The 27,579-nt window shown below is 43.4% G+C and overlaps 2 protein-coding genes across 2 annotated transcripts; one reads left to right on the top strand and one right to left on the bottom strand.

Moving 5' to 3' along the window:
- Positions 1-1,043: 1,043 nt before the first annotated feature.
- Positions 1,044-8,805, top strand: KDELR3 (KDEL endoplasmic reticulum protein retention receptor 3). The gene is made up of 5 exons (XM_079305197.1): positions 1,044-1,959; positions 2,872-2,972; positions 3,460-3,618; positions 3,948-4,200; positions 6,986-8,805. The coding sequence occupies exons 1-5, from the start codon at positions 1,869-1,871 to the stop codon at positions 7,024-7,026; spliced, it is 645 nt and encodes a 214-aa protein (XP_079161323.1). The 5' UTR covers positions 1,044-1,868; the 3' UTR covers positions 7,027-8,805.
- Positions 7,764-27,579, bottom strand: DDX17 (DEAD-box helicase 17). The gene is made up of 13 exons (XM_079305186.1): positions 26,975-27,579; positions 22,780-22,930; positions 20,756-20,855; positions 20,484-20,617; positions 19,810-19,875; positions 19,367-19,508; positions 17,651-17,811; positions 17,390-17,562; positions 16,967-17,077; positions 16,447-16,508; positions 16,010-16,069; positions 11,567-11,806; positions 7,764-10,908 (listed from the first exon to the last, which is right to left on the bottom strand). Exons 1-13 carry the CDS (start codon positions 27,016-27,018, stop codon positions 10,385-10,387), a joined length of 1,968 nt encoding a protein of 655 aa, XP_079161312.1. The 5' UTR covers positions 27,019-27,579; the 3' UTR covers positions 7,764-10,384.

Here is a 27,579-nt window from a genome sequence, read left to right as displayed (position 1 = left end):
GGATACCAGGGACCAGCAGGGCCATCAGTGCTTGGCTTTCACCAGCACCCATTCATTGGCCTTGGGCATCCCTGCTGAAATCCCAGGCAGCTCCACTCTGATGTGTGGAAAGCAGATCAGGCAGTCCCTACCCTTTGCCAATTGTCTCCTTTGCTCCAAGCCACCCTTGTCCCACCACACCAACCCCTGTCTCAGTGCCTTGGCTGGGAGCAGGCAGGGATGTCTCCAGTTTCATGGGACAGAGCAGGTGTTTTCCAGCCCAGCCTGTGAATCCATCTGGAAAAGCCCTCTGATGCAGGTGCTGGAGCGTCAGAGAGGGAAAACACAACCGCCAACCTAATGGGCAGGGAGGAAATGTATGCAAATATATTCAGAAAGGGATCTGGTGATGCTAATAGGCTTGTTAATCCTCTCAGAAAGCACCAGGAATAATATCTTTACACTTTGGTTGTTAAGGATTTTACTCCAAGCAAGCCCATAAGGACAGAGAGAGATGTGTAGGGGATGGCCACAGGTCATGGCTGGGGACAGGGAGGCAGCAGCCAGAGTCATCTTTGGGACAGGAGCAGCCAGGATCACAAAATCCAAGAGTAACCAAATTAGACCCACACCAGGCCAGATGTGACTTGCTCAGGGACAAGGAGACAAAACTTCCATTTGGTTGTACTAAAGCAGCTTTAAAGTAGTGATTAGATATTGACTATCTAATTGCTGGGTCTTGATGCAGAGGTCCCTGTGCTGCTGCCATAAGATCTGCCTGTGTAAGTGCTGCTCTAAGGACAAGGTTCATCCCAAACAAGCTGGTCCCCTAGCTTAATATATTTTCAAATATATTAAAACTTTCTAATAGTCACTACCGAGCTCCTTTCCATGAAATCTATAAAACCAGCAGCAACCACGGGCTCCTTTCACTCAGCACATTCCCTCCATTATTTGCAACACTTGCAGGAATCCAGGATTAGTACTTTCTGTGAAGTTTGTTTCAAACCAGCCCTTAGGAAGATCTTCTGTTTTCTCCGGGGCTGTGCTCAGGGATCCACGCTGCTCCAGATAGGGCACCTGAAGGAAGGACTGCCTGGTGGGGCATGGCTGTGTGTGAATAGCTGTGGAAGAGCCACAATGGCTTGATAATTCAAGTATCTCTCCACTTCTTTGGCTCCAGGAGACAAGGCAGAGCGCTGGTGAGAAGATGCTGGAGGTGGGATGGGGCTGGGAAGGGCAGAGAGCAGAAGGCTGCGGCTGGAAGCAGGACAGAGGTTGCTGCACCCATGGCGAATATTCCTGGAAAGCCTGGCCCTCGCAGAGGGTGTGTCCTCGAGGCCAGAGGATGGGAGTCCTGCTCCCTCTGCCTTTTCCCCTTTGACCACACTTCCGTGTGTAACTTGAGACAAGCAGGGGAAGAAAAAAGAGGAAGGGAAAAAAAGGAAAAGGGGAAAATCGCGCAGTTATTCCCGCCTCTGCCTCCTCCTCTCTCTCCTCCCCGGCCATCCAGGAGCCACGTCACCGTCACCCAGCACTGGCTGCGGGGCTGCTCTGCCTGGAGAGCTCTCCGGGACACAAACTCCAAACTTTCAGCCCAAAGCAGGGAGAGGAAGGCCCTGGGCTAGGAGAGGGAGAAATCCACCTCGGTGGAAAAGTAAACAAGGGAGACATCCAGCCTGGCAGGGAAAGGCATCTGCAGCCGCGGGAGAGGGGAGACTGAACTTTGCGCTGCAAGAAGGGCTCCGTGCTCAGGGAAAAAGGAAAACTGAACCGAAGGAGGCCGTTCATTCAGTCGAGGCTCGGTGGACAAAAACTCCCCGCCCTCGCCTTCCCTGCCTGCAGAGAGAGCCTCACTCCCTTCACCCCAGAGGAGTCCCCACGGCACCATGAACATCTTCCGCATCCTGGGGGATGTCTCCCATTTGCTGGCCATCATTATTCTCCTGCTGAAGATCGTGAAGTCCAAGTCCTGTGCTGGTGAGTGCTCCCATGTCCCAGGGAAGGAGGGTGTCCTTTCTCGGGGGGCAGTTCGGTGAAGGGTACAACAGAACGGGAGCTGGAAAGGCCAGTGATAGCCTATAGGAGCTGGCAGCCCTCCCCGCGGGCTCTTTGAGGGAAGTCATCCTCTTCCTCTGGTAGGTCTCCCTGCCTGGAGAGGGCTGTGTTGGAAGGATGTGATGTGGCAAGGCACACAGCCTCAGGCGGGTGCTGGTCTCAGGGTGGCAGGGCTGCAGGGAGGTGGAGAACGAGAGTAAGAGGTTGTGGTAGCACCAACACCAACCTGGAGAGGAAACTGCTTTGGGTTGGAGGTTCTGCCAGTGGTGGATAGGTGCCAGAGGCTGCCCCATCCCAGGGTGAGGAAATCAGGACAGCAGAAGAGTTTTGCTCACAGTTCACTCCTCATCAGATTTTGGGGCTGGGTTGCTGTGGCCATTGTCACAGGTGCAGGAGTGGATGGGCGTGACTGCATCTCTCTGCCAGCAATGGCCAAGTTCCATCAGTGCCCCGGGGCTGGTCCTGCGGCTCTTCCCTCCTGTGGCAGATGTCACATCACACAGTCCCTGGTGAGGTGGGCAGGCAAAGGGGCAGGGGAGGGAAAGGCCTTCTGACGACAGCAAGGGCTGAACAAAGTGATGAACGTGCCCACTGAGCACCAGTGCCTACAGGCTGCATGAATGCATCAGCAGGAACTGGTCCTGTTACTTGGGAGACCCTGGTGACTCCAGGGTAGAGCTACCTCTGTACCCAGACACCAGCCCTGGCTCACAAAAAAAAAAAAAAAAAACAACCACTTAAAAATGCTTCCAAAGAAGGTGTAAGGGGAAACCAACATCCCACAGACCCCTCCCTTCATCTGCTTTACTTTCTTTTCATCTCCCTGCCATGCAGGAATCTCTGGGAAGAGTCAGATACTTTTTGCCCTTGTCTTCACAACCCGCTACCTGGACCTGTTCACGAATTTCATCTCTGTCTATAACACTGTGATGAAGGTAAGGAGAGGGCAGTGCAGCAGGAGAGGTTCCCTCAGCTCGCTGTGGTCTCAGGCAGGTGAGGGAACACTGAGTTTTTCGGCCAGGAAGGGTGCATAAAGATGCTTCCTTTGGCGCCACTGTCCCTCCATTGACCAGGAAAACCCCTTGCCATAGCCAGTAAGTGAGCTGAGCCATACTGAGTGCCACTAAAAATAGAGCAAAACACTATGAACCAAGTCTGGGTGTCCTTGTGCAGCAGGAGCATTAACATAAAGCTGTCATCAAGCCAACCTCTTCACAGAGTGCCCCAGAGGGACTCAAGTGTGAGATTGCCATAGTGCACCAAGCTTTACCTGACCATGGGAGTATCTCCAGCAGAAGTCAATCTGTAAGGCAACACAGGCAAAGCATTCACCACTCCTGACTTTTGGGAAAGCCAGACTCTCTTTAAGCACGGAAAGTGCAGTTGCAGGTAAGGTCTTGCCATCTCCCTTCTCTCCCACAGGTCATTTTTTTGATTTGTGCCTACGTCACCGTGTATATGATCTACGTGAAATTCCGGAAAACGTTTGACAGCGAGAACGACTCCTTCCGCCTCGAGTTCCTGCTGGTCCCTGTCACAGGCCTGTCATTTCTGGAGAACCACAGCTTCACCCCCTTGGAGGTAAGGAAAAGCTGAGGCAGGAAAAGGGAAGGGAAGCAGCAGCAGCTTGACACCAGGCAGCAGAGTGAGCAGCATGTTGAATAGCTGCGATTTTTAACAGCAAAAGCAGGCAGGAAAGGCGAAGTTGGCAGGCCTTGAAGACAGTACCATCTATAGAGCAGCTCAGCACTGTCTCCTCTCACTCCCAGCACAGCGAGCTCATTTTCCCCAAATTCAGAAGCACTACTCATCCCCCTCACACATCAGTGATTTGCCAAACACAAAGCTTTGGGTCTTAACACATACTAACCAGCACTGGCTCCCCACTGCCTTCATTTTGCACCTCACAGATCCTCTGGACCTTCTCCATCTACCTGGAGTCCGTGGCTATCCTTCCTCAGCTCTTCATGATCAGCAAGACAGGGGAGGCAGAGACCATCACCACACACTACCTGTTCTTCCTGGGCCTCTACCGTGCTCTCTACATTGCCAACTGGGTCTGGCGCTACCACACAGAGAATTTCTATGACCAGATCGCTGTCGTTTCTGGGGTGGTGCAAACCATCTTCTACTGTGACTTCTTCTATCTCTACGTCACCAAAGGTAGGGAAACAGCTCGCTGTAATATTGAAAAGTTCATTCAATATTCTTGCAGTATAGGGTGGAGCTGGAGCTTGCCATGTGTTAATCCTTATATGACTTTATTTTTTTGCTGTTTGTGATGCACCTAAAGTCCAGTTTATAAAACATATCTATTGATTGAGAGTGGGCATTGCTGCTTGAAGGTTCTGGATGTGTGTGTGAAACACAGCAAGAATTAAACCACAGTTAAGCCTTGTTTAACCTCACCTCGGGAAGTTAACAGCTGAGGTACATTCAATTCTACATATATTTTGAAAGATTATGAATCACACACACAAAAAAATATAGAACCAAAAAACTCTGAGGGGGAAAAAATAGCTGCAGGCAGACAATGTACCTGAGAAAGCAACCGCAGACATATGGAGATATTATTAAACCTTCTTTTCCTTTGATAGAGAAGATCAAGTTCTTGATTGTCAAGAACTTATTCTGTAGGAAGATGGACATCTGCACAGGCAAGACACTCCTGTTTTCCAAAATCAGACGCCTCTTCCATTTCAGTGCCATGCTTTGGTAAACGGCTACCAGAGCTTAAAAGTGCACCAAGGGCATAAATCCTGATAGAACACACTGTGGTTTGCTGAGGCTGAAGGACACTTTAAAACACCCTTCTGTTGAGGAGGATGGAATTAGCTGAAATTAGCCAAGTGGACAACTATTTTCCTCCTTCTTCACTTTCCCCAACAAGCCTGCCAAAAGCAGTAATGACAGCTCACGTTTGAAGTTTCAAGAGATGGATTTTTGGGCACTTCATGCAATATACCTGCTGATAGAGAGGTGACAGGAGCACCGAGCAGGTGGCTGGCCTTGGCAGATTAAGACTTCCTTCTGTCATTAAATATTTTTGTAGCCAGAAAAATACTTTCTAAAACTGCCATCAAGGTGCTCCACGTCAATTCATTCTTTTTTTTTTCCCTTTTCTAAACGAATTCCCATTTTAGCTCCGCTCAGTTCATGCATCCTGTGTCCTTCTGTATTTTGTGAGAAATCCATACCCTTTGTAGTTGTGATGGTGGAACAAAAGGGGGAAAAAACCACAACTGCTGGTTTCCAATCTCACACTGCTAGTGACAGAGGTGCAAAATTTAGATGATACAGGAGGCAGAAGAAAAAAAAGAAAACATTTGTAGATGGAACATCACAGCAGGAAGAGAATTGCTTTCTTTTTTCTTTTTCACAAATGTTCTGGATCATGGGAGAGAAGTGGTGTCTGAAGACATGCAAATACTTTGCAATCATTTATGAGAGCTGGCAATATTATAGCAGGTTGCATCTCTTACATTCTTTCAAAAAACCAAACTTTTCAAAACATTTCTAACACTGAAGAGCTCAGAAAAAGGGCAGTGATGCTGAAAAAAGAAAGCAAAAATATGTTATATAAAGAAATTTATTAAATAAGACTTCTGAGCCTATACCAAAGCACTGCAAAGGGATTTTTATAGAATGCTACTTCTTTTTATCTTGTTTTCAAAACTAGATGAGCTCCCTTCTGTTTAACACAAGGACATGAAAGATATCCTGAGGAAGCTTTCAGCTCCAGAAGCTTCTATTTCACAGAATGGCCAGGGGTGTGGGCAGCCAGTGTGGAGAGGGGAAAATCATCTAATCCATGCCCCTGCTCATATTTTTCAAGGTCCTGTCCAGTAAGGTTTTGACTATCTCCAGGGTGAAGCCTCTCTGGGCTATCTGTGCCACTGTCTGACCACCCTCAATATAAAATACTATTTTCAGACATTTAAGTGGAATTTCCCAGTCCCTTGCCCTGTCACTGGGCTCCACTCAGCAGAGTGTGGGTCTGTCTCCACTGCTCCCATCCAGCACCTGTGCTCAGGGGTAAGGTGCCTGCTGAACAGTCTCAGGTTGCAGCCTGTGCTCCTACATCAAGATGCTCTTGCATCCTTCTAAATTCCCCATCTCTTTTTCTGGGAGCACAGGGCTGAGCCCACCACTCCAGCTGTGGCCTCCCAAGGCTGAGTGGAGAGGAAGAGCTCCCTGCTGGCAATGCAGCTCCAGATTGCTTCAGCACGAGGGCACACTGATGGCTCGTGTTCAGCTTGGTGTTCACCAGCACACCTCAGGCCTTTTCTGCCAAGCTGCTTTCCAGCTGGGCAGCCTCCAGCACATACTGGTGCCTGGGGCTGTTCCACCCCAGGGCAGATGTGCATTTGGCTCTGCTGACCTTCACAAGGCCTCCATTTCTCCAGCCTGGCACAGTCCCTCCCATGTGGTGCACACTCAGCACATCACCAGACACAGTGCCCACCCCAGTACCACCCCATCCCAGGAACAGCCACTCTGCACCTCTGACCACTGCACATCCAGGACAGTCCCTGCTCCAGCCACCCCATCTAAGCCTATGGACCTCTGGCATCTCCCAGAGGCATCCCTGCCATCCCAAGGTTCAGCTCAGATGGGCTGGGAGGGGCTCTTGCCACAGACATCGATTCAGGCCATGCTCTGCATCAAAAGGAGGGAATAGGACATCATCAAGAAAAATAATTAAAATGGTCCAGCCACGAGAACAAGTAACCATAGAACCTTTTCCTTTAGTATAAAGGAAGATAAATAGGTGTGCTTTTCCCTCTTAGCAGCATTTAATAGTGGTTGTCTCCTACTTGCAGTTTGCAAACCTGGCACCCCACTATCTGGAACTTGAAATTGCAAGTTAGAAAACATAAAATTATTGAAACAATAAAACAGTTGAATTCCACTATATTTATTCATTACCTTGTCTTTCTCTTTGCAGTCCTAAAAGGAAAGAAGCTAAGTCTTCCCATGCCTGTTTGAAGACGTCCCACAGGCAGCTGAAGAAATTCCAAAGATGAAGCCGTTTAAGATCACAGCTTTCCTTCCCTGGCCCTTTTTTGACTAACGGGTGGCTCAGCTGAGTTTCAACCCAGTGCCAGGAAGACAAAGCTTGGAAAACTGAAATGCTTTCAATCCATCAGACTCTTCCCCTCCAATTTTTTATTTCTTCTCACTTGAATTTGGTGCTAGTGCTGGCCAATACTGAAGTAGTGCAATTTTCTTCTCTCCCAGCTCTTCCCAGCATCTACACCCCAAACACGCCTCCCCCCTGACCCTGAGGCAGCACAAGGGAAAATGTCACTCCCTTTAGTCCTTCAGCAAGTGCCCATAGTAAAGGGAATGTGTGCTAATCAAGTCTGTTAACTGACCCATTTCACAGGTGGCCATGTCTGACACAGCAGATGCCACAAACTGTTACTTTTAACTCTGTATGAACTAACACCCTCTTGAAAATTCTGCCTGACCCTCTGTCTATTAAGGCCCTGTAACATCAGAGAAAACCACACTGCCCTTTAAGTAACATTCCCCAAGTATTCAAACATCCTCCCCGCTCGTTTATTTTCAGTTTCCTTGTATTCTACACAAGGGACTATTTCAATTAAAATTCAGAGGGCTGCCAAGAAGTATTTCCATCTCCTTGAATTTGACTTTTGAGAACTGGGAAGAACAGGGGCAAAGACAGCTTTATATTCCAAAAATAAAGACAAAGTTCACAATTTATTGACAACAGTGTTTTTATTTATACCTACAAAAGAAAACAAGATGGTATCAAAAGGACAATTTACAAACTAAGAATAGTAACATAGCTCTTAGTATCCTGTGTCTGAACACCACAGATCTATGAATCTCTCAATTCAAGTCTTCGTTAATACAACAGGAATGTGTTCAGAGACCAGCAGGTGTGTGAAACAAGATGCTGATCCCACACAAAGCTAGTAACCCTTCCATTGTTCAAAGAAATCTAAACAGCAAATTGCTTCAGGAAGTGGGAGGGGAGGAGACACCCAGTTCAGATATCTGACACTCCCACAAACTTTTTACAGATCGAAAACAATGCAAACAACACTAGAGGTTAATGCTTCATCAACAAGGGCCCTCCAGCTGGTACATGGAGGAGAGCACCAGGTGGGACAGGGGCAGCACATGCAACAGTGCATTCAGCAGTCTGGTTGACACTCTGAACAGAGCCCCTGGACTTCAGCTGACCTCAATGACAATAAAGCACTAGCAAGACTTGGCATCGATGTTTAAACATGCACAAGTCACCCCCAAAAGTGAAAGCTGTACAGACTCTAAGGCAGCTTTGGCAGTCCAGAGGCCCTTTTTTTAAGCCAGTGAGATGTTCTACTCCCACATCCCTCAAACGCATTTCTGCATTCTACTCTCACATTTAAAACAAAAAAAAACCCAAAAACAACCCAACTCTGCATTTGCTTGCAAGGGAGGCCAAAGACCTATCAGTCACTGCCTGAATAAACAAAATGTTTCTGACTTTCACTTAACACAAGCAAAGGAACTTCCTGCCCATGCACTGGAAATATAAAATGGAACCAGGGAACTAAGGTTCTGGAAGGAATCTCCCTTCTCCCTGTCAGCAACCTACCTGTGTACTGCACAAAGGAAAAAAAAAAAAAAAAGAAAAAGAAAAAAAGCGCATCCAACCCCCAAAACTTTACTCTGGGAAGAAAGTAAATTTTTAAAGAAATAATTTCTGTATAAGCAAGCTTATTTCCAGGGCTATAAGAAGTTCCACTCTGCTACAGAAGGAGTGGGCTGCCTTGTTCATCCATATGCAAGAACGCCAACAGAAAAAACCCACAACCCCCTTGCACTCTCCTAATGCAAAGAGCGTGCCTCAAACCAGGAGATGTATCCAGCCTTTTGTCATCTTATCAGACCAAGAGCAGCCAACTCCTGTTATCTTCTACTGTCTCTGAACCGTATGCTATTAGAAATAACAAGTCAACAACATGCTTTACTAAAGGGGGAAACCCCCCTCACACCCACCTTAGCCTGTAAAATAAACAAGTTTTATTTACGTATGTACTAAAATGTCACTCTTCTCTAACATTTTCTAAAATACTACCTACCTGCAAGAGTTCAGCTCAAAGGGACCAATGGAGCAGGGAAATGCACTCAAAAGCCAGAGAAAGCAATAGTCAGTGCAAGGTACAAAAGAAACAAAGCTTCAGAATCAAGATGAACTAACCAGCTCACTGCTTACCTCATGAAAAAGAGACCCCAGGCAATCTCCTCCTGCCTTCCTCCCTCCCACCCTCCCCCCAGCCCACCATATTCAAACCTCTTAAATTTAAGTGTGGAAAAGTCCGTCCCATTTTATCGAGCGTAGCGGCATTCAGAACATGCCCCATGGCAAAAGGGAGCTTGTTTGTGAAGGACAAACAAGATAATGCTGTTCATCATTTCAATTCTGCATAATTTCCAGGCTTTCAAGGAAGACTTCTTTCAATAAACCAATCAGAAATTTGAGAGCAGTAACCAATTTAATGATAATTAGGCTCCACGCATTTGCGATGCTGCAATTTAACAATTGAAGGAAAGAACTTACTTAGCTGAAGATTTCAGCAGTGGTACCCACAGCAACTATCTGGTTTTCAGGTAGTGAATGCAAGACAGGTTTGGTCTCTGACACACAGTTTTAAACTCAAGCTCCCTATTGCAGGCTGTTACAGGTAGCAGAAAATGGGGCTTCCAGAACTTGAGAAACTGCCAACAATATATCCAAGGCTTTACTCTCAACACCGCCCAGCTCAAACAAATGAACGGAGTTTTCCTACGGTAAATCACCTACAGTGAGATTATAAGCACTAATAGTGAGCTATTAGGAAAAAAAAAAAAATTAGGAGAAGTGAACATTGCTCCCTTGCATTTTAAATGAAGTGCTTTTAGGCTTCCCCAGAGTTTCCCATCTCTCTCTATACTTCCTGAAATTAAGTTAACGTGTTACAGAATAGAAACTTCTTTCCCTCAAAAGCAAATTTTCACACAAACCTTAGACACCAAGATGATCCAGGTGGGACCTATCTGCCTTATACCCTTCTCTTTTAGAAAAAATAAAATTTCCAAATTCCTCAACATGCAAGACAAAAATAATAAATTTTCCAGTCAACTATACATATATCTTAAAAAAAAAAAGAAAAGAAAAAAAAGAGGACAGGATCATTAATGTCAACTGGGGGCCATTTCTGATGGGCTCAAGGGATTTGGATAGTGAATTCTAAGTCTAACCTGCATGAGAGACATCACAATGGGAAAGAAGAGAAAGAAAAGGTTCCTTTAAATGCAAGAGGTCTACACTGGTCACCAGCAAGTGGTCTCATTTGCGGGAGGGGGGTGGGGGTGGGGGAGGGGGCGGGTACTGGTAGGTGGCAGTCTGTCCCATATAGCCCATCACATTAGTGGCAGGGGGCTGTGGAAACTGTTGTGACATGAGCGGCTGTGGCTGCTGGCCCGAGCGCCCCACCATCCCTGCATACTGCTGTTGGGTAGTGCTCTGTGAGGTTCTCCCAGCCGTGGCAGCTGTGGTGCTGGCACCATAGCCACTAGCACTGTACTCTGCAGTGCCATAGCCACTCGTGCCATAGGCAGCTGCTCCATAGCTCCCTTGAGTGTAACCATACTGGCTCTGTGCTGCCCCAAAAGCAGAATTTGGGCTCCCGTAGGCACTGCCATAGGTCTTGTTGGCTCCGTTGGCAAAACTTTCACCACGCTCACGGTCTCTGAAGCCACCTGAGTCTCTCCGGCCCTCTTTCACTCCCCGGAGCCTCCTGTCACACTCTTCCTGGTACATCAGGTTAGGGTTGTTTACTGAACTGCTCGTTCGGTAACGAGAACGACCTCCTGGCGATGGATACATCAGAATTTAGTACCATGAACAAGTCTTAAACAATGATCTCTGGTACACTTAGGCCACCCTTTCTCCCCCTTCTACATCCCCTATTTTGCTCCCAAGGAGCACCTTCTTCTGTCTGACTGCAACTTCTCTGCATGGCTCTGCATACGCCTCTTCATTTTGTTCAAGGTGTAAACATGAAGTTCAACAGGGGTTCTTTATGTATGTGCTTGGAGACAAGAAACAGAAGGAATTCAGGACTAATTTGGAAGTATAAGGAAGCTTGTTATTCCTTCAGGGAATTGGAAAAAAAAAGTCTGTCCATTCCTGAAACTCAGTATATCCCTTTACTGATTTCAATTTTGCACATTCACCTTGTTGCCTGTCCTTAGTAAGAGCTGTGAGAAAGTAATTATTTCAAGCAAAATCGTCTCCCTGAGGACCTAATGAGAGAGAAAAGAATTCTACATCTAAGGTAAAACAGGGGACTGCCTCTGCCTCGGGACAGAAGTACCACATCTACGTCTGCTATTGGGACCTCAAATATAGAAAAGCTTTATCACTAATGTATTAGACCTGTACTTACTATTTCCCTACCCTCTCAACATTCCCTCCCTCAAAACGGGGAACGCATCCCCATGTGGCCCTTCGCCCTTGTGCCTTTACCTCCACCGCCACCTCCTCCTCCTCTGTGGTCCACAAGCTGCATCAGCTTTGGATTGATGGCTTGATTGGCTTCTTCCAAGACTTTGATAAGCTCCCTGGCTTGTTTCAGATTTCCCGGCGTGAAGAAGGTGTAGGCAGTACCTTTGTTGGTACTGCGCGCGGTACGGCCGATACGGTGCACGTAATCTTCGGAGCTGTTCGGATAGTCGTAGTTTATCACAAATTTAACATCTTCCACGTCTTGTGAAGTGCCCAGGAGCGAAGCACAGTGAAAGGGTGGGGTTGAGGAAAGGGGAGAAGAAGAGAGGACGTGCCAACGAAAGGTGGGGAGCACGAATGCAGGTGACAGTAATAAGAAAGAAAAATACAAAGTTAGTAATTGCATGGAATAAATACAAGACAGACTCATCCCAAAAGAGTAGAAGACTGGAATTTAAGATCATCAGGAACAAAGGTCAGCATCCTGAAAAAGAACGGCATTTTTAAAGCAGCTTTGCCCTGCACTCAAAAGTCGTCCTCCCCGGAATGCATTTCTCTGCCTTCCTGTGTCAAAGACATTGATATTTTTAAGCAAATTGAATTTCTTTTTCTTTTTTCATTTTTTTTTAGTGTGATCTGTAAAGTGAAAATATCACCGTCAGACAGAGCAAACTGGGGTGGAGGAAGGGCAGAACTACCATGGTAAAGCTTTTACTCTGTTGGGAGAAGTCTAACAAAAAATAACAGTAATGAGATCACTTACCTTTCCCTCGGTAACATGAAATAAAAGGCAATCTTAAAAATATTTACTTTTACATTACTAATAAAATACAGTGAACTAATTCCCCTAGCCTAAAGCTTTAGGCATTCTAATTACATTAGTTTTATTCAGCCAACTCATTAAAAATTATTCAGACCTAAAGTATCTTAACTCAGCTTTGTAGTTATCACTCAAATGCATTGCACTAACATTTCTGTGCTGTTCTGTCCAGTTCTGACAAGCTTGAGTAATTTGGAGAATCCTGAATTCCGTAAGCAATTCCCTACTTCCGGTGTCAGATGGAAGAAGGAAATAAAATTACCAAAATGGTTCTGTATGCAAGTTTTAAAATTTAGGAGATCAGAATTGTGTGTTTTAAGACAAGACTTACGGGACAGAAACCAAGTAAATGTTAGTGCAACGCTTCAGTGAAAGCATCTTAAGTACCAAAAGCACCTACTTCCTATATTATATAATATTTTCAAATGCACCGTTCTACATTAAATGCCCTAACAGCTCGTAAAAAAAAATTTAAAATCTGCATTTTAACAAGAATATTCTGAAAATATCCAAGATAAAACACAGATTTTGGTGATTTCCTTTCCTCTTTTTTGTTTTGTTTTAAAGAGAGAAACATTCTCTGTTTGTTACCAGACCGATGCACACTCCCTCCTCCTGTGGGAAACCGCTGCAGCCGATCCCGTCTCTTTGCCTTTTATTTTTGGCGGCCTCCTTTCGAAAACTCCGCCCTCTGACACGGGACCACTGGAGCGCGGGGAGCATGCATCAAGGGTCCGTGGCAGCGAGAAGTCCCCACACACGCTCGCTCTGTGAACTGGCTTAGATGCTTCTCTGTAGCCCCATTTGGTTGTGAAGCGCCGGAGAACCTGGGCTCAGGTAAAAGTTTCAGGTCCTCCAACGCTTTTTGTCCCCTATTTGGGGCTCTTAGGGGCAATTGTCAAAAAAATGAAGATACAAAAATTATATCCAAAGGGTCAGACTGCATCTATTGCCCAGACTGCATCAATTTCAAAGGGGACGTAGGAAAAATAAAAACATTGAGGGTTGTTGTGACAAGAGGGGGACTTTATGTCTGTTTCTTATTACAGCAAAGGGGGGGCTCCTCAGTCTTTGCTGACTCCAAAGTCCTGAATCACACCAAAAAAAGGGAGTGAGAAGGCAGGTTTCACAGGGGGCTGCGCGAGTCTCCAGCTAGGGTCCTTGATGCAACAGTTTTTTTAAAGGGAAAGTGAAGTATAGAGAGGAGTACATGTGACAGATTGCATCTTCACAGCCAGGGTGTAGCTAGACTGACAAACTCCAGGCTACATGGTCCTCAGCCAGTCCCGTTTTGCACATCCAGTAGCAAGTGACTTGAATTACCAGAGGACACAAGGATGTGCTTTCCTGTCAGAAAGCACAAGGAATTGTAGCTACCAATGCAGACAGAACTGACTTGACTGGGGAGGTGTAGAAAGAATAGGAAGGCAGGAAGAGGAAGATGCAAGGGTGTTTTCCAGACTAGAAAGTGGTCCTGGTAGAGCATGCAGCTCGCTGAAGACCAGAGCGTGTACAAGACTCAGCTTCTCCAGTCTAGCGTGCTTCAAAGTGTTTGCGCACACCCGCAATCCTCCTGCACTTTCAGAAGATAATGTAGCAGGATCAAGAATTGAGACTGTAAATAATTTTTGACAGCTACTGGGAAACATTCCCTTTGTCAGACCATCAGAACACTCTATGGCACAGTCTCCAATTATTAAACGGGACAGATATAAACTAGCAAACATGCTAGTCTAGAGAGCTGTTTAGACCATCATCGTAGATGTACCCCCACCCCTGCACTGAGAATTATCTGCAGCTGATATGAAAGCTTCTGTTATATAAAACAAAACAAATTCAATGTTTTTTGTTTAATAGACTGAACAAAAAAAAAAAAAAAAAAAAAGAAAAAGAAAAAAAATCAGTGCAGAGAGAGGACCTCACTCCAGGGAATTATCACAAAGAAGTCATTACGGGACTCAGAACTTACCTGAAAGAAGCTTTTTTGAAACCAATGTTCCATTAGGAAGAGGGAAAGCCCTGGTGACTCAGCCAAAAGGCGCGCGCCCCTGTTTTATGTTATTTAGGTAGAAGCCTTCACTTTCCAGGATCTTGGAGGAAGTCGTCCAGAAGTTTGCCAGTTAAGTGACTTACTTTAAGCAGCAAACTCAGGGCCCCAAAACAAGCAGAGATGTTGTTCAGTAACAAGAAACAGACTCTGATACCTTTCCCCCTTAGCTTGGGTGAAGTGGACGATGGGAAGTGGGGAGACTGTTTTCTGAAGTGTTATCCAATTGAGTCATTTTGGGGAAGAGTGTTGGTTTTTGTTGGTTTGGATTTTTGGTTTTGAGGGGTTGAGGCTGTTTTAAATGTCTAGGCAAGATGCACAAAGAAGCTACCAGCACACAGCAAGCCTGTTTAAAAAATGCTGCTAGAGAAAGCAGCTCTCTTTCATACAAACTGGTTTCAGGCCTCAGTCCCTTCTCCCAACAGGCCCAAGTTCTAACTGCACAGGTCCAGACATGACCCTAGAGGGCAGAGACTGAAGTCCATATAATCACTTCCTGAGGAAGTGTTGGACATTTTTTGAGGGGGGAGGGGAAGGAGGGGTGAAGGTTGTGTGAACAAAGGCTGCCAAGTCTGTTAATGGTCTGCCTGAATTAAAGTGACCATATGATGCACAGCACAGCCACCCTTTCAGCATACAAAGAGCTCAGATAACTGAGGCTTTTAATAAACTAGATTCTCTGAGTTAAATCTCCACCAAGTTGCAGTAATTTTGCCTAGAATTTACTACAATGAGACACTGACACCCAAGTAGTTTATCATCTGTGAAACTCAGGGTGGGCAGAGTATTCAATGTCTGTTATTAAACTCAGAGCACTTCAGCAGCCATCCTCCTCTTCTAGGGTGGGCAGATGCATAAGGAAGGCACCCAGTACATGGTGTTTCACAACATAAATACGCTTATTATAAAAGGGGGCACAGCTGATGCATCCAGACAGATCATTTTTGTACCACCAGAACAGAGCTGTGTGATTTTGATTCAATTACACATCTGGGTAACAAGATGTTAAAGGCCACATATCATCTCAGTGGTCCTGCCTAGAAGGAGCACAGAGGAGGAGGGAAGGTTACACGTCAAGAGCAAAGATCTGGAGCAGTGCTTTCTCAGATGTGAATACATCTGCAGGGTAAACATGCGTGTACACTGGGGTTGGTATGTTCAAATCTGTGGTGTGTCATACAGGGAGAATATTCGCTATTTGCTGTCAAAATGCTCTCCCACAACTTCCTACTTGAACTTTATCTGACACGCTCTGAACTGAGAGCAATCCATCCCTAGCATCCAGCAACAAAAGCTGGATTTGGGGAAGAAGTGAGTGTGGTGGAAGGGTTGGGTTGCATAATTGGACGTCTCTTCTCCCTCTTGGCGATCGATTGGTCATGCCTAGGCCTTGCTGCAGACCAAAGCCTGTTCATTAGGAGCAGGAAGAGACTTTGAATATGAAAGAAAAAAAAAAGATTAATGTTAAAAAACGTATTTCACATGTGGGGGAAAATCACGCTTTGAATTTTTTTTTTTTTTTTTTTTTAAGAAACATTTTTCAGTCCAAAGAAGAAAAATATGCAGCAGTAGGCAAGAGTGGTCTATGTGTACAAACCTAGCCCACGAGATGCAACGTCGGTAGCAATGAGGATAGGAGCCTTTCCAGAACGAAACTCTGTAAAATAAAGCATTCTATGAAGTAAGATTTTTCAAAAAGATAAAGTTACCTGAATTTGATTTACATTAAATGCTCATTTTCCAGAAGCTAGATAAGGTGGGTTAATTCCAGAAACCCCAAGTCAGGATATAAAGCCTCAACGATTTTCCAAAATCCAGCTGTGTTAAGCAATTTTCCCACTTTATTTTATCAAAACAAACAAAAAAGGCACAAATACTGAGATTTAGATTACAAAAGCAAGAGAAGTCCTTTTACATGCGTCTATTTGGGCTAGAGATTAAAAAACAACAACTAAAAAAAACCAGACCAGAGTAAAACTTGTCTAGGTAAATTAGGTACAGCAGCCCAAGATATTCTGTCAGCGATGGACTCACCATTAAGCACCCAATCTCTTTCTGGCTGACTCTTGTCTCCATGGATACACATGGCTGGCCAACTGCCAAACAGAGATGGACATTAGTATAGATAAAAAGTACATATATTAAAGGAAACAGGAACCTTGATTTGCATTTTGTTTAAAAGGAAAAAACTGTAAGATTTAAGAAATATTTTATTCTCTGGTTTCTAGGTGCCCACTACGTGTACTGTAAACCCACCATCTACATGAATAACCATTTCAGCCAAATCACTTTTTTGCTATATTGATAACAGTCCCCATCAGCATATCAGGATTCTGATACACTAAAAAAGCTGCACTGCTTATAAACACTCTCTCTTGTACTAGTACTTTGATGGAGTGTAATCTTCTGGGAAACAATGACTGAATTCAGCCAAGAAAATAATGGATAAGTTGTTCTGAACAATAGCATCAGGAACATTTAAACCTTACTGCTTTTGGTTACAATTTTTGTCTCCCACTAGAAAAAAAGGGGAGGAAGGGGAGAAGCTAATCACCCATCTCTGCGCATCCTTCGAGTGAGATCATCACATCGCCTCTTTGTCTCCACAAAGATGATAGTCTTGTTTTCCTTCTCTGCCATGATTTCTTCCATCAGTTGTATCAGTCTAAAAGAGACATGAGAGCCAAGATATAGAGCCACACATACCAGAATATAGGATCTCTCTCCCAATGGACACTGAAAACATATACCAATCCATGTAAGTAAGTATCACACAGAATTTCTCCTGGTTGTACAAAGGTATGATCAAAATATACACGAGATTAGTTAATTACAGGATTGACTTACTTTGAAACACTCAAAAGATTAAATAGCAGTACAAGTAACTTCCCTGTTTAGAATTCCTAGTAGGCTTACAATGCATTGCAGAGTTTGAAGTACAACCAAAGAAAGTGAAATGGTGGGAACATCAGCTTACTTGTGGTCTTTCTCGCTTTCCATGCATACATCCACTATCTGCAGGATATTGTGGTTGGCACTTAGCTCCAAGTTGCCCACATTGATCTGAACATAGTCCTGCAGGAAGTCCTCAGCAAGCTGGCGCACTTCTTTTGGCCAGGTGGCACTCCACATCAGAGTCTGGCGGTCAGGCTAAGGAAAAGGGAAAACAGATTTGTTCACGGTACTAGATTTCAAACTGGAAAACAAAGGAGGTTGTCCTGCTAAAAGGATCACATACCCTTATCTGGTCAACAATTTTACGAATTTGTGGTTCAAATCCCATGTCCAACATTCTGTCAGCTTCATCCAGCACCAGGTACGTACACCGACGAAGGTTGGTCTTTCCAGCCTCAAGGAAGTCAATCAAGCGACCTGGTGTAGCAATGCAGATCTCCACACCTTCAGAACAGAATAAGGAAAAAGAGTAAGGCTCTTCATTTGAATGTCAACTGCTATTTTTAGTCAGAATGAATCACCTTCCAGAGCAAAATTGTTTAAAAAAAAAAAAAAAGCAACACCCTCATTCGTACCCAAGACTGAATCACTTCAGTAGAAGCCCTAGTTCTGTTTAATATTTTTTCCATTCTGAAATTACAGTTACAGTGCCATTACAATAACAAATGCAGTACAGAAACTAAAAGGTTACTGCCAAAGAACACTTGTGAAGAGTTATCCAAAAATCAGAAATAAAGTAAGCTTCTACTCAAGCCTGAACCACCTTCATCCAGAATTATGCAGTCTAGAGAGGTGTCATTTTCATACATGAAGTGTTCCTCTTGCTACATGCATTAAATTACTTTCACTTTTTTAATATATAAAGCCAAAGCATAGGCTTTAATAGTGAGCAATTGAGCATCAACAGTGAGAAACAACCATCCTACCAACGTTTGTGGGGATAAGGAGAGAATTCAAAGATTCCTAAATAACAATAGGCTAGGCAATTTACACATTCCTTAAAAGGAAGATCTGTTTTCTGCCAATTCCCAAATTTTACAGGTGGGTATTTCAGCATCAATGAAGTGTCCACAGAAGGTAAGTTTCAAGAAAAAGGGGCATGAAAACGATTTATTCTTAAGCAGAATATCTATTTTATAGCACTCCAGAAAGGTGTGCAAAAACTCAGCAAGCTGATTGTCCCAAGGACTCTTCAGGGAACCTTGGACTCTTCCAATGAAGATGCCAGTTTGAATAGGAAAGTACTGTTTTCTTGAAGAGAGATATCCCACACACTTCTACCATGCATGCCTTTATCCCACTGCTGAAGTCTGCAATATGGACCCTGCAAACTGCAGTGGTAACCTAAATTTTCTGATTTCTTGAATAGACCTGTATGAATGTCTGCCTTGATAATAATTCTTACATCTTTTCATATAATTCCATTACATTTTTTATCTGGAGAAGATGAATGCCATCAGCACACTCCTGCATTTGAAATGATACATCAGTTAAGCACTACCATGTTACAGTGGCTGCTTACATAGTGTTTAGTGCTTAAGAACAGTTTTAAAAAAACCCAAAAACTACAAAAAGACTTCTACCAAAGAAAAACCACACACTGCTCCTGCTGTCCAAAAGGTGTTTATATATATTTAGAACAAAGTTTGATTATTTGAATGAACATAGGCAGAAAACCTAAAATCTACCTTAAGAAATTTCCTTCCTTAAATATGCTGGTACTGCATTTCCTTAAAATAACCTGTTAATCTATCTGTGAAGTTTTCTCCTTTCTACACCTGGATAATCTTCACAAGTGGAATGTTCAAACAGCAAACAGAAAGAAAATCTAATATCCAAGTCACTATACAGCAAAGAAGAGAAATACCTCATGAACTATCATTGCAACTGGAAAATGAGACATTCACTCACCCTCACCCCCTCCCAGACAGGTTTGGTATGTTTTATTTTTACAGAGAATTTTTCCTCCAGAAACTGGAAGCACCCATTTTAAAATTACCTCTTTCTAAATCTCTGATCTGGGGACCTTTGGGTGCTCCTCCATATATGCAGGTACTCTTCAGTCTTGAACATTTGCCATAATCATCAGCCACCTGCTGTACTTGTTGGGCCAACTCTCTAGTAGGTGCCAGAACCAGACACTGCAAAGGAAATGATTCAGGAAGAGTCAAGCTGCATAAACACCCCTAACATAAAACCATAAGCAAAGTTGGACCATCTGCTCTTTATTAGCTAAAACATTTACGTATCTTTAGACTATGCCAGCAATTGCACAGAATTTCAACTGAGTGGGATACTCATACTGTGATAGTAAAAATTCCCATTCTGATAGGAATAGGACAGGAAAACCTACTATTCTGATACATCCATTAAATAAAACACCATCTCACTAAAAATGTCATGCCACACATATAAAAAGGAAGAGAACCAACAAGCACTTACAATTGGGCCATCCCCTCTCTCCAAATATGGCTGGTGGTTGATGTGAACAATTGCAGGCAGCAAGTACTAAAACAGAACAAAACAATACTCTATAACATACACAAATCATGACTGCAAAACAAGATACCTGCATCTGTCAAACAGAACAGATTTTCAGAGCTGCTGACCAACTGCATCCACTTGGGCATGAGCACAAAAATTGGTTGCTCACCACCTCTGAAAGGAAGGACCACTGATATTTGGAGTGTAAGTTAGCAGAACTGAGTAATCATTACCTTAGCCAATGTTTTTAATAAAGGATACAAATTATTTTTAACACTACAATTAAAATTAATGCCTATGCTGAAATTCAACCAGTTTTTATTTTAACCTGTGTAGTTTATAAAAGAGGTGTGCTAAAGAAAACATCCAGGTTTTTAAACCACAATGTAAGCCTAGACCAAAGAGAACTGACTAAGCATCCAAACAGGAAGACGCACAAAATACACACCTGTGAATAAGACAGGCTTGTAGTTGAGCTGAAACTCAAGTGTCCCCCATGATGCAATACAAGAAGCTTTAAATACGTAATCACCCCACTGCTAGCACTGGCAAGCCCAAAAACTAACCCACAGGTAATTTTTGCCAGGTGACCAGGGAAGCTAGGTGAAGAAATAAAAGGAAAGAATACGCACTGCTAGTGTCTTCCCAGAGCCGGTCTGCGCAATGCCCACCATGTCACGACCGCTGAGGGCCAGTGGAAAGCCTTGGCACTGAATCGGAGTGGGCTCTGTAAAGTTCTGGTCCATCAAGGCATCCATCACATACTCTGCAGAATTTAAGAAAAGAATACATTTCTTAGAGGATAACTCAGGTTTTAGGGAACCTTCTAGAGAACAGAACCAGTAACTGTTCAGGTATTTTCTGAGCAATCTTCATGATCTTAAAGAATGGCAAAAATACTTACGTGGAAAGCTACACTGGTGGAAGGCAAACACCGGCTTGGGGCAGCCCTCCATTCCCCGAATTGTTATCTCCTTCTTCCTTCGCAATTCTTCAACTTCATACTATTTATACAGAAAGGGAAAAAAAAGTGCCAAACATCAGCAGGGACTTAAAATGTGTGTTTCTTACTACTAACTCTCTTCTCACCTCTGGGTAACAGCTTTGTTAGAGAAATAAATTAAAGCAGATCTAGAAAAGACATCTTCCCTAAAAACTTTATTTTAAGACTGAGTTATTGTACAGCTTCTCTGATATTCAGAGTTATGAACTCTCTACATAGCCTAGAAAGACAAATGTCAAACTCTTCTTACAACCAGCCCTTTCAAATTAAAAGTATGTTAAAGAATATTTTTAGGAATTACACTTTTTCTAGAAGCCAGAAACGAGCAACAACTTGAAAAGTGATTAGAAACAAGGTAAGAAACATGCTTTATGTGACAGTGATAAGAATTAAACAAACTAAATAGGTCCTAATGTACCATGAACAGAAGGCAGGGCAGTGCTTCTCCTTCAATTAATACATTCCAGAGGTAGATAAATACAGAGTTCTTGCTGGATAACTTGCAACTCTAATGCTGCTTGGAATTGTTTCAGAGAATGAAAGAAGCTCTGACAACATCATAATGATACCCTAGGACCTCACAATTTTTTAAAGGAACTTGTAGTATTTCTGAAATGTGTAGCCACATAAGCACAATTTCAGGATTAGATCACGCTTTTTGTCTAGATTATTTTGCAAGTCCAACTGCCCTTTGTAACATGTTTTGACAATTCATGACCTTAATGTAATGCTTATTCAAAATCAATAGAGACACATCGACACCAAATACACGCTTTATCCAAAGCAACAGATTCAGTATTTCTGAGAATACCCTGAGCTTGAATTCAAAGGTAAAAAAAGAAAATTACTTCCAGGGAAAATGTGAAAATCCTTTTGGCTGGCTAAGCCAAAGGCAGCTATAGAGCTCATGCAAACCATGCTTCAGTAGCTCAAGATGTGGTACCTTTAAGAAGTCAATATCCCCTTCAATCCTTTATGCCATATGCATATTTCACATAAGTAAATGTGTAAGTCTATGCTATCAGAAAATGACATTGTTGGTTGCCTCGTGTTAAGAACAAAATCTCTTAATTTCTAATTATAAAAATACATTGCAAGAGAAAATGAAGACTAGACTCAAGTTCAGTAGGAAAGGAAGATTACTGTATCTACAGAGTAAACACCTGGTTTTGACCCCCTGTGTGAGAAGGACATGGTTTTAAATAAGGCATGTCCAATCATGAAGGAAAGCTGGAAGCTGCAGTACAGGCCATATGGAGACACACTGGGAGCACTGGATTTGTTTAACTTGGGGAAGACTGGGCTAACAGTGACCTTTAACAGCTACTTTAAACTATTTGATGGGTCACTATTGGTAAGATGTTCAAAATCCCATGAGAAACATTAAGCCCTGAGAAAGCCACCCAGCGAGGATGTAAATTCTCCTCATCTCTGGGGATATTCAAACTCAAAAGGACAAGGCACTAACAGTTCTACTGTTAGTGCTGCTCTAAGCAGAGGATTAGAGATGTCCCCCAAGGCCTCTTTCAGCCCAAATTACTCTCATGACAAAACACTACTTCCAAAACTTTCTCATGGATTTCTGTCACTTTTAGTTCATTACCTTAGATTTTTCCAAGGCTTCTCCAATACTGTAACTCTCTAAGTTTTATCTCCTCTGACAAATCACTAGACCAGACAAGCACTATAAAGATGCATCACAAATGAAAAAATAAAAAAAATATCTCACATAAAAATAACCAAGAAGAGAAACATATCCTTTGCTAGTGCTAAACAGTACAGGCAACTAGAATTAGTATCCAGCAGAGTACACATGCCAAACAAGCTTAATTAAGAGTCAGCTCTATTTTACATGCTGTCTCACACTTTCAAGGACAAGCTTTTCAACTTGTGACATTTTCTGTTGTAGACAACACAGCACTTACTGGAGTAAGCCTGGCCACTTCTGGATGTTCCACATAAAAATTCTTCTCAAACTTGGGTAGCTCATTTAAATCCCATTTTTTCTTACGTAAACGTTCCCCTGGATTACCAAATTTCTTTGGAGGAAGAGGACCTCCACGACTTGCTCCAAACCTGTAAATGTGAATGTTAGTTATTTCAAAAAATACTACCAGTACTCAAAAACTATTCTAGAATTACTCTGTAATTTTCTTAACAATTTTCTATTGTGTTTTCCCCAAGCTGACATATGAGCACAACATTCTAGAAAGTCACCTCCCTCCAATGACTATGATGGTATAAAACTTCTTGAAACAACATAAACCTGCTTTGTGTTGGTTGTGAACCTAAAACCATGCTATTGTAAATCATCCCTTTAAAGCTCCTGTCTCTAGGACATGGCTGCAAGTACACTATAACATTTGTCTTGAAACTGGCAGTGCACTTAGAACATGGTTACATAAAAGAGATGAGAAAAATCTCTCCTTGCAAGTTCCTTCTCTGTCTCTCAAGGTTAGTTTTACACTAAACAGCTGTTTCACTATCTCCCCTTTTCTATCTTCTCTCCCTTCTTATCAAGAAGTATGCCTCAAATGAAAAACAGCAGACTGAAGAACAGAAAGTAAACAAGCACAGCCAAGCCTGGACTTTTTTTTGTAATCAACAAAATTTTTAAAAAATCCTTATTTTTAAAACACAGCCTAACAGGGAAAAAAAAGCCCCCCCAAAAACAAAAAAAAACAACCTGGGAAAAATCATATCCTCTCTCAAATGCATTGTGATGAAGACTGAAGAAAGTAAGAATCTCATGTTCACAAAAAAAAAAAAAAAAAATTCTAACTAGCAGAACAATTCAAATGTTATTGATCTTTCTTTCTAAGATTTCTTTATCCAGTTAATTATATATATTTCAGAAAGTAAGAACTGTAATGACTGGCTAATGCAATTGCCAAAACATGAGCTTCTGGCAGTAAGCTGTAAGATTAACTAAAAACCCAGTGGCACGAAATGGTTATTTACTGTAAATATCATTAATTGTATTTAAGTAACACACACCAAAAAAAAAAAAAAATAGTCACTGTACTTTCATCAATATTGTACAAATTCAACAGAAAGAACTTTCCAAAATGCTATCAACTCCACTTTTGTCCTAAAGGTACAGCTTTGTGCAAAACACGAATTCATGAGACAGGCCCCTTTCAAACAACTTTCAGTCAGCAAAACCAAAGTGTCTGCACCTTACCCAGGTAGTCCACTGCTAAATAAAAAACTGGTAATGAAATTAACTGAAAGCAACAAAAATCTCTAAGCAACATTCTTACAGGAGTAACTCATGGATGAAAGAGGGGACGGAAGAGTTACCAAAAAATAAACAAGAGCTGATTCTGAATTATCTGAAGTACAGGACTACCTGCTCAAACATTGAGTACATTTGTTCTGTAAATCAATTCCCAATGGAAACTATAAATTATAGTGACTAAGAGACCAAAGAAACAGAACTCAAATCAACATTCTTAACATTCTAAGGAAGAAGTGGTTAAATTGTTGGAAAGACCAAGTATGGTAGATATAATTTAACTTAAAAACTGCTAAGTTAGTTTTAAAATGTCTGCTGTGTTGCAACTGTGCATTAGGCTTCTTCCCTTTCCTATAAATATCCCTTATTTTCTCATTTGTGTGTCTATCAGATCCCCCAGAGAGCCTGCACAGTCATCAAGTTTTCTCTCATGAAAGACTGTGAAACCCAACTTCAAAAATGCACTTAAGCATTATATTTGCTTTTAGAACAAAGGAAAAAAAATGCACAGACTTTCATTTAGAGGGACATTCACCTTTGGTGATGATGTTTGTTACTAATCATGCTAAACTGAAGTCAAAATGTCAACAATTTCAGTAGCCTAGCAGCTTCTACAAAACCCATAACCTCACTCATGTCCTCGGGAGGTTCAAAGTTCCCTTAGAAAAGGAAACATATGATAAGGGCTGCTTGCAAGCCTGGACACTGCAACAGTTGGATACTATGAATACTTTCTCCTCAGTTATCCACGGGGAAAAAAAAATGATATATTCTACACCAAAGGCACATCGTTTCAGTTCTCCAATCTTACACACAATATGCCTGGATCCTGACCTGAAAGGAAGGAGCCCTACAGAAGCCCTTGAACGCTGCCTCTGTGGAGGGTCATTTGCTAAACTGGCAGTAATTGACACATCACATTCTGACTCCAACTAAAATGAGATTCCAACTCCAATTAAACTGATTTAAATCTAGTATTTCTCTGGTTTGCCAACAGCTCTCTTTTAATATGTAAATCCAGGCTGGTTCAAAACATTCTTCCCTAATATTACTGGTGCAATCACTTCTGGGACAGAACTGAGTAAATGTGACACATTCCAGAGCAAAGTGTAACTATTTTCCATCCCAAGAAGTCACCTACAGCTCGTTCCTGATAAGAGAAAACTAGAAACCTTGCATGTGATTAGACTACAAAAGAAGTGATGATAAACTTTCAAATGGTGCAGAACCAGCACACTGGGTGGTCCACCAATTTATACACATTATTTATGAAGGTAGTTGTTAGTGGTTACAACCTTAAGAGGATGCATACAATAAATTTCATCCTAATGCATTAAAACTTCCTGGATAACATGCAAAAAAAAAAAAAAATCATGCAAATGTCCACAAACTTTACAAAGAAGCACGTAGGCACTTCTTTTACTCATCCAAAACCCCTGATCTAAAAGAGAAGCATCCACTTTAATTAAAGACTTCACAGAAAATGAAATTGCACTAATTTTAAGGCACATCAAATGCTGTGGCAACGCTTTGGGCCAGTGTTCTTTTAAGTAACTGTATATAAATCTGCGTACTCAAACTCACTCACTAAACTCCAAAAACAGCTGTGGTCTGATCTATCTCAGACTTGCCAAAGTGCTCACTCCAATGTCCTTGTGTTAAACTGAGCTGGAAATCTCTTAGCAGAATAACACCAGAACCCTCCTCTCTGTGAAAAAAAATAAACGAAAGTTTTAATTTCAGAATGTTAAATGTGGGTGTAAGATAAAGCAATAATATAACTATCTCCCTCCACAGACGAGAAACTGAATGTCAAAGTGCATTGCAATGTATAGCAAAATATTCTTTCATCTCCCAGAAGCAAGGGAAAACAAGAAAAGGAAATGCGGGAGAAAAAAAGGAGAGAAGACTCATTAATGAGATCTAGCTTACCATACAGAAGAACCCACATTGTATGTTTTTTGCTAATCCTTGAGAACTATTCATGATCTGAAAATGCAACTCTCAGAAATCAGTTCTAACTTTCTCTTTAAAAAGGCCGGGGACCAATGCCTTATTACCTTCAACCCTTAAAAACCTCGAGACTCAATCTAGTTACTTAGTGTAACGCCACTGTATTTATCGCTGTCATTGTCGAAAGAAAAAAAAAGACATCAAATCCAACCTACAAAAGCCTTTTGCAAGCCAAACCTCCTTTAAACAACAGATTCAAGAGTTCCAAGCACTAGGCCTTTAGAGAACCACACAATCAATTTCTGTAGCTCTGTGCAAGCTTGGCAAGTGTGGTCCAGCACCACGGTTCACCGAAATCCCCCTCCCGAGTACCCAAGTCCCGCATGGCAGCGTTTCCAATCCCATTTCCTATCACGGTAAGGCTGGGAGCGCAGCTGAGAGATCTTCCCCCCACTGCCATCTTCCCAGTAAGTCCAGAAGGAGCAATGACAAGCAGAAGGGCAGACAGAAGGACAATCAGTCCTGCCAGGGCCACCGAGACCTTCCTGGCTGCGGGAGGGAGGCTGCCACGGCTCTCGCGGGGCAAATAAGGGGACTGGCAGAAAATAATTAAGAGGGCAGGGTGAACTCAGGCCTTAAAATTGCGAGCATGGGTAAGAATCAGTAAGACATGAAGGGTGGAAAAGCTAAATTTAAAAAAAAATCAAAAAACCCACAAAACACTCAAAACCCACCACACCGCCTTGGGGACACGTAAGTCTCCAACTACCCCCGCCCACACATGAGAATCTACGGGGGGGAAATCTCCACAAACGGGATTGTGCCTCCCCCAGTGCCGCCACTCCAACCCCGCGGCCTCCCCGCCGCCCCCCAACGCAGGCGTTCGGCTTCCCCCACCGCCCCCCCCGCCATGCCGACTCCCCCCTTACCCGCCGCGGTCTCGGTCGCGGCCCCGGTCCCCGAAGCCTCTCATCGCCCCCGGAGGGGTGGGTGAGAGGCAGCGGAACGCCGGCCGTGGGGACGGCGAGGGGCTGGGGGTACGGGGAGAGGGTCCAGCCAGGGGCGGCTGCGCCTCGGAGGCCTCGCTTTGCGCCACCTCGCCTCTTTGGTGGGACACAAAAGGAGAAGAGGTGGTCTGTGGGTCCGAGACCCGCTGGGCGTCAGCGGCCGGAACGGCGGGGCTCTCGGTCGGCTCCAGGGCCCGGGCAGTGTGGAGACACCAGCGTCTTCTTCCTCCGCGCTCCCGGCACAAAATGGCCGCCGCCGCCTCGGCCCGCTCCGTTTACGTTACGGGCGGCCGGGCGCTGCGCAAACTGCCTCCGAAACACCTACGCCTATTCACGGAACCCAACTACGCACTAAGCGCGCTCGGAGAAACACCGCCCCGTGCAGTAGCAGGCGGGCTACGAAAGGTGCGTAACGTTCTTTACTTAGAGCCAGGGACCCGCGTGAAGAAGGCGAAGAGGAGCAGTAACGCTATTCTCCAACGTCAGCTGCGCAAAAAGCGCACTCCCTAACGCCTTCTGCAGAGCAG

Source organism: Erithacus rubecula (assembly GCF_903797595.1).
Source record: "Erithacus rubecula genome assembly, chromosome: 4".
NCBI classification, from domain to species: domain Eukaryota; kingdom Metazoa; phylum Chordata; class Aves; order Passeriformes; family Muscicapidae; genus Erithacus; species Erithacus rubecula.
Note: the sequence above shows the minus strand (reverse complement) of the source record. Positions and strands in the feature narration are given on the sequence as shown.

Coding starts and splice junctions, on each gene's coding strand:
- KDELR3 (XM_079305197.1), top strand. CDS start 1,869: ATGAACATCTTCCGCATCCTGGGGGATGTCTCCCATTTGCTGGCCATC. Junction 1,960..2,871: donor GAAGTCCAAGTCCTGTGCTG/GTGAGTGCTCCC, acceptor CCTGCCATGCAG/GAATCTCTGGGAAGAGTCAG. Junction 4,201..6,985: donor CTATCTCTACGTCACCAAAG/GTAGGGAAACAG, acceptor TTCTCTTTGCAG/TCCTAAAAGGAAAGAAGCTA.
- DDX17 (XM_079305186.1), bottom strand. CDS start 27,018: ATGAGAGGCTTCGGGGACCGGGGCCGCGACCGAGACCGCGGCGG. Junction 22,931..26,974: donor CGCGACCGAGACCGCGGCGG/GTAAGGGGGGAG, acceptor TCACATTTACAG/GTTTGGAGCAAGTCGTGGAG. Junction 19,509..19,809: donor AGAGAGGGGATGGCCCAATT/GTAAGTGCTTGT, acceptor TTTCCTTTGCAG/TGTCTGGTTCTGGCACCTAC.